This window comes from Fundulus heteroclitus, chromosome 8, assembly GCF_011125445.2.
Source record: "Fundulus heteroclitus isolate FHET01 chromosome 8, MU-UCD_Fhet_4.1, whole genome shotgun sequence".
In the NCBI taxonomy this organism is placed as follows: Eukaryota; Metazoa; Chordata; class Actinopteri; order Cyprinodontiformes; family Fundulidae; genus Fundulus; species Fundulus heteroclitus.
In genome coordinates, this window is record NC_046368.1 from 21,497,613 (window position 1) to 21,512,810 (window position 15,198).

The window sequence follows — 15,198 nt, forward strand, 5'->3', positions numbered from 1 at the left end:
AGTGTGCTTGCAAAACACTTATTGTGCTGGAAAACCAACTGTGCACATCAACCTTTTGCACACCATTTACACGGTGACAGCATGGCAGCATAACCCTTAGGTAATGCTTTTGTTCAGCATCCTGGACGAAAGGAAAGCCTAATAGAGGCAAAAAAAAAAAAGAAAAAAAAAGAAACAGGCGTCTTGCTCTGCTGTCACAACAGGACAACAGCGCCCTCAGCTGGCGAGCGCGTGCATCGCAGGCCGGCCGAAGGTAACACCCGTCCCCATAGATACAGGCTCCTACGGCGAGAAGCGGCTGCTCGAGCACCCCGGCGGACCGGTTACTGTGTCCGGGGCGATGACAGCTTCGCGATGAAGCAGCCATTGCTCGGGCTTCCCGTTTTCCTCGACGGCGCCGCACTCCCGGCTGGTTGGCAGTCGGATTTGGTATTATTGGATTAACGAGCATCAAGCTTTCAGCCCAGCAGGGCCGCCGAGGAGCTTCGTCTCGCCGCGGACAGGGAGGAGTCTCCCCGTTATAAGGCCCCACCGCCGGCATGGCGGCGCTTTAACAACGCCAACACACCTGTCTGAAGAGCCGAGGCTGCGGAGCAGGACGCAGATGTGCTCTTAGAGGTGAGTCTTTCTTTCTTTCTTTCTTTCTTTTTTTGGGTATCCGCCGCCCCACAGAGCGACCAGCTTTAGCGGGGCGAAGACCCCGTCGGCTCTGCGCCAGCAATGATCATTGTTCCGGCTGTGTCAGCTCCTAAAAGCTCCGTTAAATGCAAACAATGCCTTATTAGAGAGCCATCGGTTATTGAGAATGAAAGCTGGATTTGTAGATTTCAACCTGACGCATCATCATCAACACCACAATCATCATCATCATCATCATCATGGTCTGATTCTCATGGTCGAAAGTGTTTGGGTTGTATCTGAAAGGGCTCACATCCGCTGCTGGGATGATGGGATGCTTTGTTGCATCCCATCATCCCAGCAGGTGATGAGGTAGCAGGCCCTGCTTGTTTTGTTCCCGGGTGATGTAATGCTGTCTGCCTCCACCACTAGCAGGGCTCATCTTTGTTTTCTTCCTCCCGAAGGATGGATGTGAGTGCTGGCAGGGACGGCACCTGGAGGAGGAGAACAGCAGCATCAGCAGCAGCAGCAGCAGCTGAGGAGGATGAGGAGGAGGATGGAGGAGGCGTGGAGGCCCAGGTCGTACCACTGGAGCTCTACGACTGTGCACGGGCCAAAATAGAAGCCAATCTGCGCTGGTTGTTTGCCAAAGCCTACGGCCGAGGTAAGGCTCTCTCCTCCTCGCCGTCGCGTCTTTCACCTGCTGAGACCAACCTGGTGCTTCCGCCGGGCGCCTCCTTCATCCGCCGTTTGTCCGATGGGAGATTCAGTGTGACGGGGTGCTTACTGAGGGACGGTACGGCGGCCTGTTGTGTTCGTACTGACATTACATGCCGTAGGGCAACGCAAGAGGACGGTGAAACCGTAGACTGGACCGAAACAGACAAACCATTAGACATTTTTTTTATTATTTCAGACAAAAATCTAAAAAGTCTGATTTCAGTCCCTTTCTGCGTCCCCTTCACCTTGATTCCTGTGAATAAAATCCAATGTATAATGTAGAAACCTGATTATACAAAAAAAGGGAGTCCATCTGGGTGTAAATTATTGTCTGGATATAGAGAGACATTGTTAAAAGAAACTCATACTGAGTACAGTTTGTCACCGACCACCTAGGGGCTACTGCTGTGATCAAATGAGGCACCAATAGGGCTTTTGGGGTCTTCTTGCTAAACTGAGAGAAAACTACACTGCAAAAACGGATCTGAAAACAAAGAAAAATGTTCTTAAAGTTAGTCTGTTTGTCCTCGATTTGAGCCAGTAAATAAGATTATCTGCCAATGGAATGAGTATCTTTACCCCTAAAATAAGATAATTAGACATCCTGCACTTGAATTAAGATGATGGAGATGAATTGTTCCTATTTTAAGAGGAAATATCTTATTCCGTTGGCAAATAGTCTTATTTACCTGCTCAAATCAAGGACAAATACACTTATTTTAAGAACATTTAACTTATTTTTAGTTCTGTTTTTGCAGTGTAACATTTGCTCACACCCTGAACACGTGTTCCCCGCTTTGATGCATGGTGATGGCAGCATCATGCTGTGGTAATCCTGTGTTTTTAGCAGGGGGGGCATGCCACGCTTTCCAGATTTTGATTTGTGAAAAAAAAAAAAAAACATTTGGCAAATCATAATCTCCCTTGACGTTTAGGCTACACTTTGTGTAAGTCCATCCAGCAAGAATGCCCAGTAAATGACATTGTGATTCGTGGTTGTCACGTGGAGAAATTTGAAAAGGCTTAAGAGGTTTAAATGTCTAAGAGCCGTAGAGATATAAAGGTCCCGTTTGGTCGTCGTTTGGAAGCCTGGCAAATCTATTCCGACCAATTTTTCATCGACTCCTCTTAGAATCCAGGAAAGCAGTTTATCATCGACTAAAGTGATGATTCAATTACTCTAGGAATTACAACATGCGTTTAAAAAAAAATGCTTTATTAGTCCGTTCAGATCATTTTAGAGGGAAAAGAAACCCTGCTATGAAATGCGAAACCTTAAGTCAGTGGAATCGTTTTGCAGGCGGTCGTACGCCCTCTGCTGCTGCGCTAATCTGTGACAACCTGAACAGTTTCTGATGATTCGTTTGTTGTTTTTCAGCCAAACATGTCAAACTTGACCGTTTTTTTCCCCACCTGCTTTAAACCAAACGCCTGTCCGATTTATTTTATCCTCCATAGAGCTTCTGCTGACCTATTCTGACATTAAATAGGCTACGATACTACCTTCAGACTTCCCATGATTATTTTGGCCATTAGATTTACTCTTTTTTCCAATATTTTCTAGTATGAAGTGTTGGTGAATGAGCCAAACGCCATTCAGCGGAGCAAATAAGAACAAGAAAGGAAACCGTCGTCAAATTAGATCGTACCGAGGGGATTTGTTTTATTAGCTAGTGACTAACAGCTAAGAGAATTACTCCGCATGGAGCACATCTTTGTTTTTCCATTGGAAGCGGCTGGTCAGACTCCAATGGAGTCAGACCAGCGTACGGATTTTGGCCCCTGTGCGCTCGGGTTTCCTCCCACGGTTAAGTTGCTTTAGAGGTTCATTTGTGAATCGACGACATCTCTCGGCGTGACTGCAGACGGTCCTCTCTCTCTCTCTGCTTTTTGCTGACCCGCCCCAACTGTATAGCCCCTGTGTCAGCCGATTCCAGACCCCTTTTTTTTAGTTTTCACGGTCTCCAAAAAAACAAAAAAGGATCACGTGTTTGAAATGTCTTATGCTAAATCTTAAACTAAAGAAATCAAAAGTGCCACTAAAGTGTTTATTTTTCCACCGTAGCTGGGTGTAAGGGATTCTAATACGAAAAAATCTTCACCTTAGGGATTGACATCTCTTCTTTTAACGCAGAGGTCAGGTTCGGTGATGTCGCTGGCTCTGATTAAGGCCTATAGAGGCAATAAAGAAAATGATCACAAGGCCACGCCGGTGGATGAAAGTGTGGGAAGGACTCAGTTTATGTGGGTTTCTGTGCCACTCGCTGTCTGCTCGCCCGGGCTTCTGAGGACGAGGTCAGCGCTGCTGTCCGCACACCCCAGCGAGACAGTGATTCGTTTGGAAGAGGATACTGGGGCAGCCCTCGTGTTGCAGAAAAGTTGTTGTTATGGCTTCCAGGGGATGAGTCAGCATGTCGGATGGAGGGGTTTTCCTCCTGGATTTCTGCTCCGGGAGAGCTCAGCAGTTTGGCTCAGAGAAGGAGACAAAGCGTAGTAAATACAAGGCTTGTTAGTGAGCACTTCCCTGCTGCTTAAAAATATAGAACCTTTAGTTGTGTTCTCTCTCTGACATTCAATTAGATGAGACTTTTTAGCTCATTTTGGATGCCCAAAAATGTTTGCATGTGTAAGCCTCCCCTCTTTTTTTCTCTAAATGTAACTATTTTTAGTAGTATTATAGTGCGTTCCACCTGTTCTTGGTAGTCGGGATTCACACTGCAAAAATAGAACATAAAATAAGAAAATTCTTCTTGAAATGAAAGTATTTTTCCTTGATTTCAGCAGGTAAATCGCAGTATTTGCCAATGGACTTAGAATAGGAACAATCCATCTCCATCATCTTATTTCAAGTGCAGTATATCTAATTATCTTATTTTAGGGGTAAAAATACTCATTCCATTGGCAAATAATCTTACCTGCTCAAATCAAGCGCAAATACATTAATTTCAAGAAAATGTTACTAATTTTTAGTTCTCTTTTTAAAGTGTATCACCTACGGGTCGGAAAATTTAACTGAAATGGCCCCTAAAGCGTGTATTACGAGTCGGAAAGTCGGTGCAACAGGATGATACCCGACATCGGCATTCATGATGGCTGCTACTTGCCATGGACTAAAAGCTCATACTTTGACTGTTTGTAGCAGCTCTCTATCGTTTATGTAATGTTTAGTCAGTCGTACAGGTGCTACCTTTCAGTGTTCATCAGACGGGATGTTTCAGCTCTGTTTATTTGCACAAAATGCCGCCTAGAACGGCGTTATTATCATTGTTATTGTTTTAAAAACATTGCAAGCTTCAATGTTTTTCCTGCTGTCCGACCGAGGCAAAAAGGCGGAGATGACGTAATCTGCAACTCGTGAGTTCCCACCTCCGAGGCAAAAGGAACGGACCATTAGACCACAAAACATGTCACCAAAGCAACTTTTTTTGTCCCTTAATGCATTTGCAAATTGTATTCTGGCTTTTGGAATAATGACTTCTTCCTCACTGAGTGGCCATTCAGGGACGTTTGTCTCTTTCTTGAATCTTATAATAACCGGACGTTGCTGTGCCATCTATACCTGCGTATAACTGTTTTGAGCAGATGAATTTGGCAGTCTTCAGTTCCTAAATTGGACCAGACTTGTGGAGCGCCACAATTCTCTTCCTGATATCCTGCTTGGCTACTTTTGAGTGTTTGAAGTGTTACCTTAACGTGCGTCCACAGGAGAGCCTCCAATTAACTCGTTTGCAATTATAAGAAGCCCTGACATCCTCGTCTGGGCTTAATCCACTTCTTAGAGACATCTTGATGCATGTAAACATGGACAGAAACCAGAAAGTCTGACTTCATGCCAGACAGTGGGGAAACATTGGGTGATCTTTCTTTCTTTACATAGTATATAGATTATTGGTCTTCCTCTGTTCCAGGGTCACAGCTGACTTTTCAAATGAAAGATACAATTTCTAAGCTTAGAAAAATGCGGGCTCTGTTTTGCTGTTTAAAATTTAGTTCCCAATTACTATGAATTGTGTTCGATTCTAGGCGAGCGCCCCCAACCGTTACGATCAGCATGCTTCCCTTGACATGACCACCTGTGGTAACTTTTAGTTCATGTCCTAATGTTTAGTTAGAATTATGCCACAGCCTGTTCCTCAAAGGACGGATAAGTCCGTTCAGGTCCAGTTAGTTCTTGTTTTACTCTTTACAAGCTCTCAGTGTCTATGGACTACATTACAGTCATTTTGTGTTAACCTTGAAACCAGTTTGAACATATTTAGCTTTTTAATTCACCCCCTTATTCTGTTAAGTCCTGGTTCTCCGCTCTGAAACCAGCTCTGAAATGGGTTTGGGATAATTATCTCGTTCGTGTCGAAGTTTCAGTCGTCCAGCGGTTTATTTCGGAAGAGGTTGAAGATTTAGAGCTAATCCTCCTTTGTTATTCCTGCCATTTTTTCTTTGTTTTATCTATTTTGGATTGCACTGGTACCTGATAAAAGTGGTTTAAAACCCTCAATTTGACTACTTTGAACACATATCAATGTCACTCTATTGATAATATTTGTCGGAGACTGTTTGTCCCTGTTAGCTGCTGAAACAGAGACGCGTCTCTTTATGTCTTACAGCTTATCTATTTTTGCCAAAGTAAAATTCAGTTTAAAGAGTAGAAGCTGTAGCAGATGGAAGCAAAAAACAAAAAAAAAAAAAACAAACACCTGGCCTTGTTTAATTTGATGAAACCGCGCCCTTGGTTGCCACTCTGATTAGCTTTACACGCAAACTTGCACACAAACACAGGGGGTGCCGGGAGGACTGTGTCGTCTTTGAGCTGGTGTGAAAGTCAGAGTCAGCCAATCACATGTTTAAGTGTTTAACGGGATTGGACCTGGAGGCTTGCGGTGTGTTCAACAAAGCCTTCTTGTTCAGACTCATAAAATGCTAATTCATGGCCGCTGGTGGCTGATTTGACTAGATTTTGTAGGATAGTAGAATAACCACAGTTTTTTTTTTTTTTTATTCCTATTTTGATTCTACAGCTTTTCATCTCCAATGATACATTTAATGTTCTGAATCCAGATTATGCTGATTTTATGTGTGAGAACTATGATCATAATAAATAACACAAGGATGTAAGTTACCGCAGAAACTAAATGATTCCTCTTGGGAATATTAAACGGCTTCGTCCAGAGCTTCCCTGAAAGCTTGAAGCTGAAAAAGCTGCTAGCTTGGCTTTAGGCCTCTCGCTGCTTTCTGTCAGGCAAGCCTTGCCACGAGTGTGCGTCGTGAATATTGTGTTTTCTCAGCATGTACTCTTGGGGAGCTATCTCCATTAACCTTTCTCGCTGGAGTCGAAGAGCTGCGTATTTCTGCTGCATTGGCCAGAGTCTGAAAGCCCTGCACCGTCTGTCAGCAACATCTTTGCGTCCTTTTTAATGGAGCGCCTGAACAGGAACAAAGACCTTCCCTGTAGAAAACCTGCACACAGACAACCTTTCTTAATTCCCCCCCCCACGCTCTAACACATGCTCACCAGGAGGGCTGTGATGCTTAGATCAGGTGGATAACAGATATTGAAGGAGGATCAGCAGCAATGATTGCTGAAGAAGCCCCCCCCCCCCCACTACACACACACACACACACCTAAAGTCACAGACCGTAAAATGATCAAATGAGCAGGAGATGGGACAGCATCCCAGCCCCCACTATTAGCCATGCTGGCATTTCCTCCCCTCATCACCCATCACCACGGCAACCAGGAAGGACAAGGGGACGTTCAGGGCGGCTGAGGCTGTGAGAGCGTCAGGGCAGGGAGTGTGCAGCATGAGCTGGAGCAAAACTAGACAGGTTTAATCAAGCCCAATGCAAAGAGCTTTTTTATACATGCTCCTGGATGCTCGTACACATACAGCTACTTTAGCACTGAGTGAGAAAGAGGTTGTGGTGGTTTATTCACTCACAGAAATCATACAAAATTTGAAGCACTCTTCAAAGCTTTGAAAGCAACACCCAGCCATCTTGGGTAGGAATCACGTTCAGAGTGTGTTTTTTATGTTCCTAGGTAAAGTGATGGGTGTTTTGAGTAGTGGTGCACCAGCCGAAGCACCACCACATAGAAAGGTTAAAGGCCCCCATATATATTTAAATTACAGCTGGAATAAATTGCTTTAGATTTTCCAAGATTTTCCTGTTTGCATCACTCAGATTGTATGAAGCTAAAACTGTCTACCGGAAGGTGGGGGTAATATGTGTTTTTTTTATTTATGAAGTTAAAACAAAAGGATCCGATGGAGACTAACTCAGCACAAGTGTCTATTTTGCCACTATCTTTGTATATCTTACATGTAATAATTTTACAATCTGGTACATTTTAAACAATTATCTTTTTTTTGTTTTTACCTTTTTAAAGGAAGGGAGTCATTCCACCGTCTTTTACAATATGAGGTGGTGGATTAAAAAACATCAAACAAAAACACACACGCACACACATATATATATATATATATATATATATATATATATATATATATATATATATATATATATATATATATATATATATATATATATATATATATAGTTTGTGTGTGTGTGTGTGTGTGTGTACGTGTGTTTGTCAGGATAAGGAAAAGTGCTGCCAGTGAAAGTATGTACATTATAATAGCCTGCAAATGGAACAGCAGGGTCATCAGATACCAAATAACATGAAAACAATGAAGGTCATGTACAATCAGGAAGTCTCACTTAAACTTGAGGCGTGTCTGGTGTGTGTGTTTTAGTACCTCATTCAGTGAAGTTAGAGGTTAGTAGCTGGAAATTATACTCAAGAGGAAGAGTTGTGATGGTTCATAATAATGTTACTCAAAGATAAATCTGTTGTAAAGTTACGTTTAGAAGCAATTTTTTTTTAAGTTACTCAAGTAGTTGTAACTGAGTTAATTTAACCAGTTACTACCACCTCTGATGTGTTGTCACATGACATGTTAACTTTGGAGATCGCTTATCTGCTAAACTGATTTAACTATATTTAACCAGTTGAATTTCAGGCGGATTGAAATAAGAGCAGCGAGCTCTAATAAGTGTCCATTTATGAGGCTTTCTCTTTAATTTGATCTGCTGTGGGATTCACGTCCTGCTGCGAGCAAAAAGCAAGCAGCTGGCCTGCCTGCGCTCAAAGCTTAAAAATGACTTGCAACGAACACATTTTCTTTGTTTCACTTGTGCAAGAAAAAACAAAAAAACTCAAAGCAGGACATTGTGCTGAAAACATTTTATTTTTGTCTAAAGAAGGATGATTTAAAAAAAAAAAAAAGGTTTACAAAGTTGCTAAATCCAATGTACTTTGCTCATATGAGTGGGTTTGTCCCTATTTCTTTGCAATGTAAAAAAAAAAAATGCAATCACCTGTCTGCATCAGCACCCAACGCGCTGGCGGCTAAATGTTGACAGTCCTGCAGGCCTTTAAATCTGGATTAACAAATCCTGGGCATGTAAAAATAGCTTCCCCTTGTATGTGTCCAGGAGCAGCAACCAGCAGCTTAAACATCAGCCCTAAGTCTGTTAACTCGTTGACTTAAAGCCTCTGTTGCACAGCATGCCTCCTGACATGTTGCTCAGGATCTGAGTTTGTCCTAGGGCTGTGTTTTTTTTTTTTCCTCTCTCCAGACAGTCTAATACCTTATTAGTTTGTGCACTGAGTGCCTTGGGGTTATGTAACATGGTGAGAAACTGGTAAACACGTGTCTGGAAAGAACAAGTTGTGTGAGCGATGGTGCGTGATATTACTGTGGCTTAAAGGAAATTAATTACTTACTGTCAAGGCAGCCTATGCATTTTTTTTAATTTTCAAGTGTGGCTTCATTCTTGTTTTAATCCCAGATCACATCCCTTCGGATCTTCGCGACCCATTCTACACTGACCAGTATGAGCAGGAGCACATCAAGCCGCTGGTCATCCACCTGCTGCTCTCTGGAGAGCTCTACAGCCGAGTGTGCGCGCTCATCCTTCCCGCCGAGCAGGCCGCCTCCCTCCAAAGCCACCAGTCTGTCATCCAGGCGCTGTCCAGAAAGGGCATCTATGTCCTGGAGGCCAGCAAAACACCAGTGTCTGACCTGGATCTCAGCTCCTCCCCCATCAAAATGGTTGGTACTCCCTTCTGACACCAAAATTGTAGCGGTTAAAACTAACTCCGTCCGTCCATCCATTCGTCCATGTATGTTGCCTCAGTTTTGTATGAAGACATAAATTCATGGTGACATTTCGAAATAGCGTTTTTTAAAGCGGGGCCAGAAATGTAGTCAGTCAGTGAAATCTAGAAATGAAGTTGGAGAATATATTTTGGAATAATAAATGTACAGGAACGCCCAGGAAAAGTCTGTCGCTATCACCAAAAGTTGATGAAACGCGGCGCAACTTTGAGCTGTTTTGTGCCAACGGTTTCTTCTAGATATTTTTGGAATCTGCGATGAGTTGGCCGGAGCAGGGGTCTGCCACCCGTGGCTTTTTGTGACCCTCCAATTTAGCTGCTACAAAACCAAATTAGAAATCTGAATAGCAAGGCTATAAGTAAGGATGGTTTTAGCAGTTTTTCTCTGTGTGTTTATGTAATATCGGCATAGAATATCAAAAACGGAAGGGCAACAATGGTACAAAGCTTTTAAAAGTAAATAGCTTCAAACCTCAGTCCTCTGTGGCTCTATGTTCTTTCAGGAAGGGGTGAATGCAGCCTGTCAATGACTTGATGCAATCTGCTGGGTTTCCTTAGACAGAAAACTTTTTGATCAATCTGTCTGGATGATTTGATTTGATTGAATTGACTTAGCAAAGTGCCTTGAGAGAGAGAGAATTGGCGTCACATAAATAAAATAGAAAAAAAAAAATGTATGTGCCTTCTATTTTTAAGTGGGCTACCTATATTTCTTTATTTCCATAGTTATGGCAAGGACTCTTTCTTCAAAATTAAGATGCTTATATTGTGTTGTAAAAGTTACATGAATTATTTTGTTCTACGTATTATTTCAATTTCCTTTCCTTACATATTTATAGCTATGTTTTTTTATGTTTTTTTTTGTTGTGGCTTTGGACAAATGTTATTATGGAGCAGCGGAGTCAAAAGTGGCTCTTTGAAGTTGAAAGGTTTTCTGAACCCTGGGGCGATCCTCCTATAAACACGGTAAAAACGCTAAGGTGTAAAGATCAGTGCCAACAGACATCAGGAGGATAAAGAAAGGACTTCATTGAATCTGTAGGTTCACAAATCTCAGCCAACGTTTTATGGGTTTAATTGCAAAGAACTGCATCCTTGTCCTAACCCAAATGAAAGACGTTGGAACGAGTTTTAATTATTTCCATATAAACGCAATGATGATGATGAGGAATGGTTCATAATGGTTAAAGAGGACATCTTTGTATACTGTTGATTTAATACTGCAAATTGATTCTAGAACCGTTCATACAGTAGCATCATATGTGAAATGACCCTAGGGCTGCAGTGAGCTTCAGGCTAAAACCATTTTACACATTTACATTTTAAACTTTTACTTAGAAACCCCAGAAACGTTTGGCTTCAGTTCATTAAAGAAAAGTTAATCTGTTTTATGGCATTAGCTGATTACCACGTTAAATAAATATTTAAGACACTTCACAGGTTATCAGGAACCAAGCAGGGATCATATATTGTATTCTTTGGCTGCTGAATAGCCTCTAGTTTTTCTAGACCCGGACTAAAAACGAGGGAAGCATTCATCCGCTCATTAGAAGGAAATAATGAGTTCCTCCTGGTCATTCGGCGAGTAAACTGGAGATTGTTGGCAAGTTCAGAATGCCGGTTTTGTTTAGGGAGCCAATGCGGCGTATTAATGAAGCCTAATCAGCCGTTCATTAGACTAGCAGCGTTTTTGGTAATTATCACAGACCTTCTGATAATAGTCAAATGGCAATTCTCAACCGGCCATTCGGTTTTCAGCTGATTTCTTCTGGCTTTCTTTTTCCAAAAAAGCAACCTGAGAATGTCGCCGTAGATAAATCGATGTCGGATGTGGCTGCTTTGTGGCTTCTTGAGCGCGCACAGAAATATTTATGAGGTACAATGTGCAACATGTTTATTTAATGTCAATCCTTTCCACAGTGATGCTGGTTATATCCCTCGCAGGGGCGAAAACACAATATCCACCAAGCTGGTTGAGGAACAACACCCTGAGAATAATGTTTGCTCACTAAATCGGTGCGCTTCTGCTCAAATAGAGACAATTACGAGTTCTCAGGCAGCCATAAGATGTCCAACCAAATGCAAATTCTTATTTTAAGTCCTGAGCTGCAGTACAATAGAACCCATAGCCATTTTTAGTCTTCACATTCTACATAACTGGATTGTTCTGAAGTAAAACAAATGCACAAATCCTCAGCATCATTGCACACCTCTGTCTTGGCAGAGTGCCCACATCCACCTCATCGATGCTCTGATGATGGCCTACACAGCGGAAATGATCAGCGTAGAGAAGGTGGTGTCCTGTGTCAAACGCTTCTCAAACGTCAGTGCCTCCAAGGAGCTTCCTTATGACCTGGAAGATGCTATGATCCTCTGGATTAACAAGGTTTTAACCAATCAAATGTGTTCACGCGTGACTTTTTCAACGCCTTGATTGGTTTCAGTTTACAGATGGTCTTTTGCACCAGGTTAACATAAAGATGAGGGAGCTGACCGAAAAAGAGTGCAAACTGAAGCAGCACCTCATGGAGTCACCGGGCCACCACAAGGTATACGATTTTTTATTTTTTTAAAATGGCTGAGTGTATAAATGTAGCTGTGCCTGTTAGATGTAATGGTAGAAACATGACACGTCACAGAGTTGGCCCTTCCAATCAGTCATAACTAATATATGGACACCCTATGTCAGTGTGTGATGCCCGCTTGGACTTTTATTCTGTTTTTCTTGTTTTTAATTTTCGTTCTGTATGTTTTAAATCTGTCGCCCATGTGGTTCCAGTACATTAAAAGTCAGTGTTGCTGTAAAATGAACGGATTTATAACCGCTAACAATTTTCTGCCTTTTTTCCCCTCATTCATTTGTTCAACACAATCTAGTTAAAACTTTCCTCCAAACTATAAAGGATTTTTAATGGACAGAAGTCTCCACAACTGTTAGTTGTCATAGTTTAAAGATGCGCAAAAATCTAAAAAAAAAAAAAAAAATCTAGATTTTATTGCAGTATCATAATTGCAGACTGGGAAGAAAATGTGAAAAGTCCTGTGTTAAGTTTTAGAACGGGGGGGGGGGATTATGTGAAGTTATAACTGTTTTTATGGCAAAATCACTTTCCACTCAACCATCTTCTAGAAAGTTAATACACCTTTAGCATTTTTGGGTCGATCAGAGGTATTAGGATCTTTTCATTTTTAATCCATGACTTCTTTCTGGTTTCCTGGGGTATAAAAGCGAAGTGACATAGTGGTCCATTTCTCTCTGCATTTCTTGGAAATGGGTAAGACAAGAGAACATGTCTTTTAAATAAGGCAAATCTGTGTTGATCTTTGCAAGTCATGAAATGGCTGCAAGAAAATAGTCACACCAAGAAGTTCAGAAACACCGGAAATAAATCCCATTTTGTAAAGGATCTGTATAATATTATTGACCTAACCTCTCTTTAGGATCAATAATGTATATCTGAACTTAATTAATACACAGGTTTCAGGTTTGTATTATATAAATATATGTAGTTACTTAACAAAGTGAAGCTTTTCTGATTTGCTGAGCTGCACCTGTATTGTGATTTTCATTGTTCCCTGTGCTTAAATGGTTTGTGATACTTTTCAGTCTAAACCTTTTCCACATCCATTAGTATCAGACCTATCTCCTTTCTAGCAGGAGATAATTCTGATTTGGTGTCCCTCTATCTGACCCTTGACTTGTCTGCCCTTCTTCCTGTTTGTGACCCCCCCCCAACCTTCCTCCCTGTGTGCCTCTTGGAAACTAGTCTCCCTCCAAGTGGTACTGGAAGCTTGTACCTGTAAGTGTAAATGTCTGTTATCTGTGTGAGTGTCTGTCTGTCTGAGTTGTGTGCTGTTGTGTACGTGAGTTTCACACTCAGGCACATGCTAGGCAAGTTGAGTTAAAATTAACTTTAAACAGAGTTCAAAAGGAGAAAGCATTAATGAATAGAGCACATTATTGTCCTATGAACACTAGTATGCACAGGGATGATGACACAGTGCCACCTAGGGGCAAAAAAACCCCCAAAACAATGCATGAAGCTTCTTTCCCTGTTGGTTTGCTTTCATTTTAAAACCCCGCAGCCATTCCCTCTTAAGTCACCTGCCTCTGTTAAAATATCCTCACAGTTCATTTCAACCGCGTTGTTAAAGCGTCATGTATAGAGCCCGGTATCAGATGGCTCCACACGTCCGCTCACAGATTGTTTCATCTCATTGTTAACTTCCACCCAATTATTTCTGTCTCCCCTCACCAGCCTGATTTATGGCATGCTCTGGCCTATTGTTTATTGGAGCCTGTGGAGTTCTCTCGTGTGGTAATGTACTCATCACTGACCCCGTGTTGTCTCATTTTGACCCTAAATGTCTCTCCCTTTTTATCTCCGTCCGTCCGTCCATCCTAAATGTCGTTTTCCGTTATTCTTCGTCGTGACTAAATGCTGCAGCCCTTATAGGTGAAGCAAGACACTGATAAGATGTCAGATGCACAAGGAACCTACAACACTGACAAAAAAAACCCAGCTGACTTGACATAACACAAAACACATGAGTGGCATAAACCAGTAAGAACCGCCTGCAGACATCTGCTCCGCAGTGTGCATGTTAAAATGAGACAGGGGAGCGTTCACACAGCGGGAAGTGTTGTGTTTGTGTGTGACAAGCGTGCGTGTGGCTTTTTTTGTTTGATCACATAGGCTCGTCTCCATTCGTTCAACTTGGATTCTCTCCTCTCCTGTAGGTGCGGTACCGCCGAGATCACCTCTCGGGTCGCACTCTTCAGCACTTCCCCTTGTTGGAAGACATATCCAAGGATGTGAGTGACGGCACAGCCCTGCTCGCTGTGATCCACTTCTATTGCCCGGAGCTTATTAGACTTGAAGGTTAGAGCTTTATTTTTATTTTATTTTTTTACATAAACACTTACCTTTTTGAGATTACAAACAGGAATAGAAATCTTCGCATTAAAATAAAGAGGGACGCACTGACTTGAAGTGTACAGTGCCTTGCAAAAGTATTCATCTCCCTTGGCTTCTTACCCACTGCAAAAACATGACTGAAAATGAGTAAAGTTTTCTTTTAATGAGTGTATTTGTCCTTGATTTGAGCAGCAAGTTTAAATGATCTGCCAATAGAATAATATTTTTGCGCTTAAAATAGAAGCAAATCATCTCTATCATCTTATCTCAAGTGTAGTTTATCTAATTATCTTATTTTAGGTGTAAAGATAATCATTCCATTGGCATATCATCTTATTTAACTGCTCAAATTAAAGACAAATGCACTAATTTAAAGACATTTTTACTTATTTTTACATCAGTTTTTGCAGTGCCAATTTTATTACATTCTAGCCTAAAATGTAGACGTATGTGATTTATTTGCACAAAACGGTGTGTTGGTGAGGTCAAATGAAGAAGAAAAAAAAGAAGAAAATCACATGATCTGTCAGTATAAACACCCCTTTTCTGAAAGGTCCCAGAGGCTGCAGCACCACTAAGCAAGAGGCGTCACGCCATGAAGACAAAGAAGCTCTCCTAAAAAGTCGAGGACAAAGTCTTTGAGAAGTACAAGTCAGGGTCGGGTTATAAATAATATCCAAATGTTGGATGTTCCCCCTAGAGCATCATAAATAAATAAATAAAGTTTATTCATCTTGTCATTGTGTGAATAAAATGGTG

The 15,198-nt window shown here is 41.7% G+C and overlaps 1 protein-coding gene across 3 annotated transcripts in view; it reads left to right on the forward strand.

Moving 5' to 3' along the window:
• The first annotated feature begins 226 nt into the window (after positions 1–226).
• camsap1a (calmodulin regulated spectrin-associated protein 1a) overlaps positions 227–15,198 on the forward strand; it is a 43,368-nt gene continuing 28,396 nt past the window's right edge. For 2 of the 3 annotated variants that reach the window (XM_021319234.2, XM_012867993.3), the window contains exons 1-7: positions 227–618; positions 1,083–1,282; positions 9,193–9,455; positions 11,745–11,906; positions 11,989–12,069; positions 13,288–13,320; positions 14,262–14,403. In XM_021319234.2, coding sequence (XP_021174909.2) covers positions 1,084–1,282; positions 9,193–9,455; positions 11,745–11,906; positions 11,989–12,069; positions 13,288–13,320; positions 14,262–14,403 — 880 coding nt within the window. In that variant the 5' untranslated portion in view covers positions 227–618; position 1,083. The remainder of the gene's footprint in view (positions 619–1,082; positions 1,283–9,192; positions 9,456–11,744; positions 11,907–11,988; positions 12,070–13,287; positions 13,321–14,261; positions 14,404–15,198) is intronic. The other variant, XM_012867994.3, reaches the window with a different exon arrangement.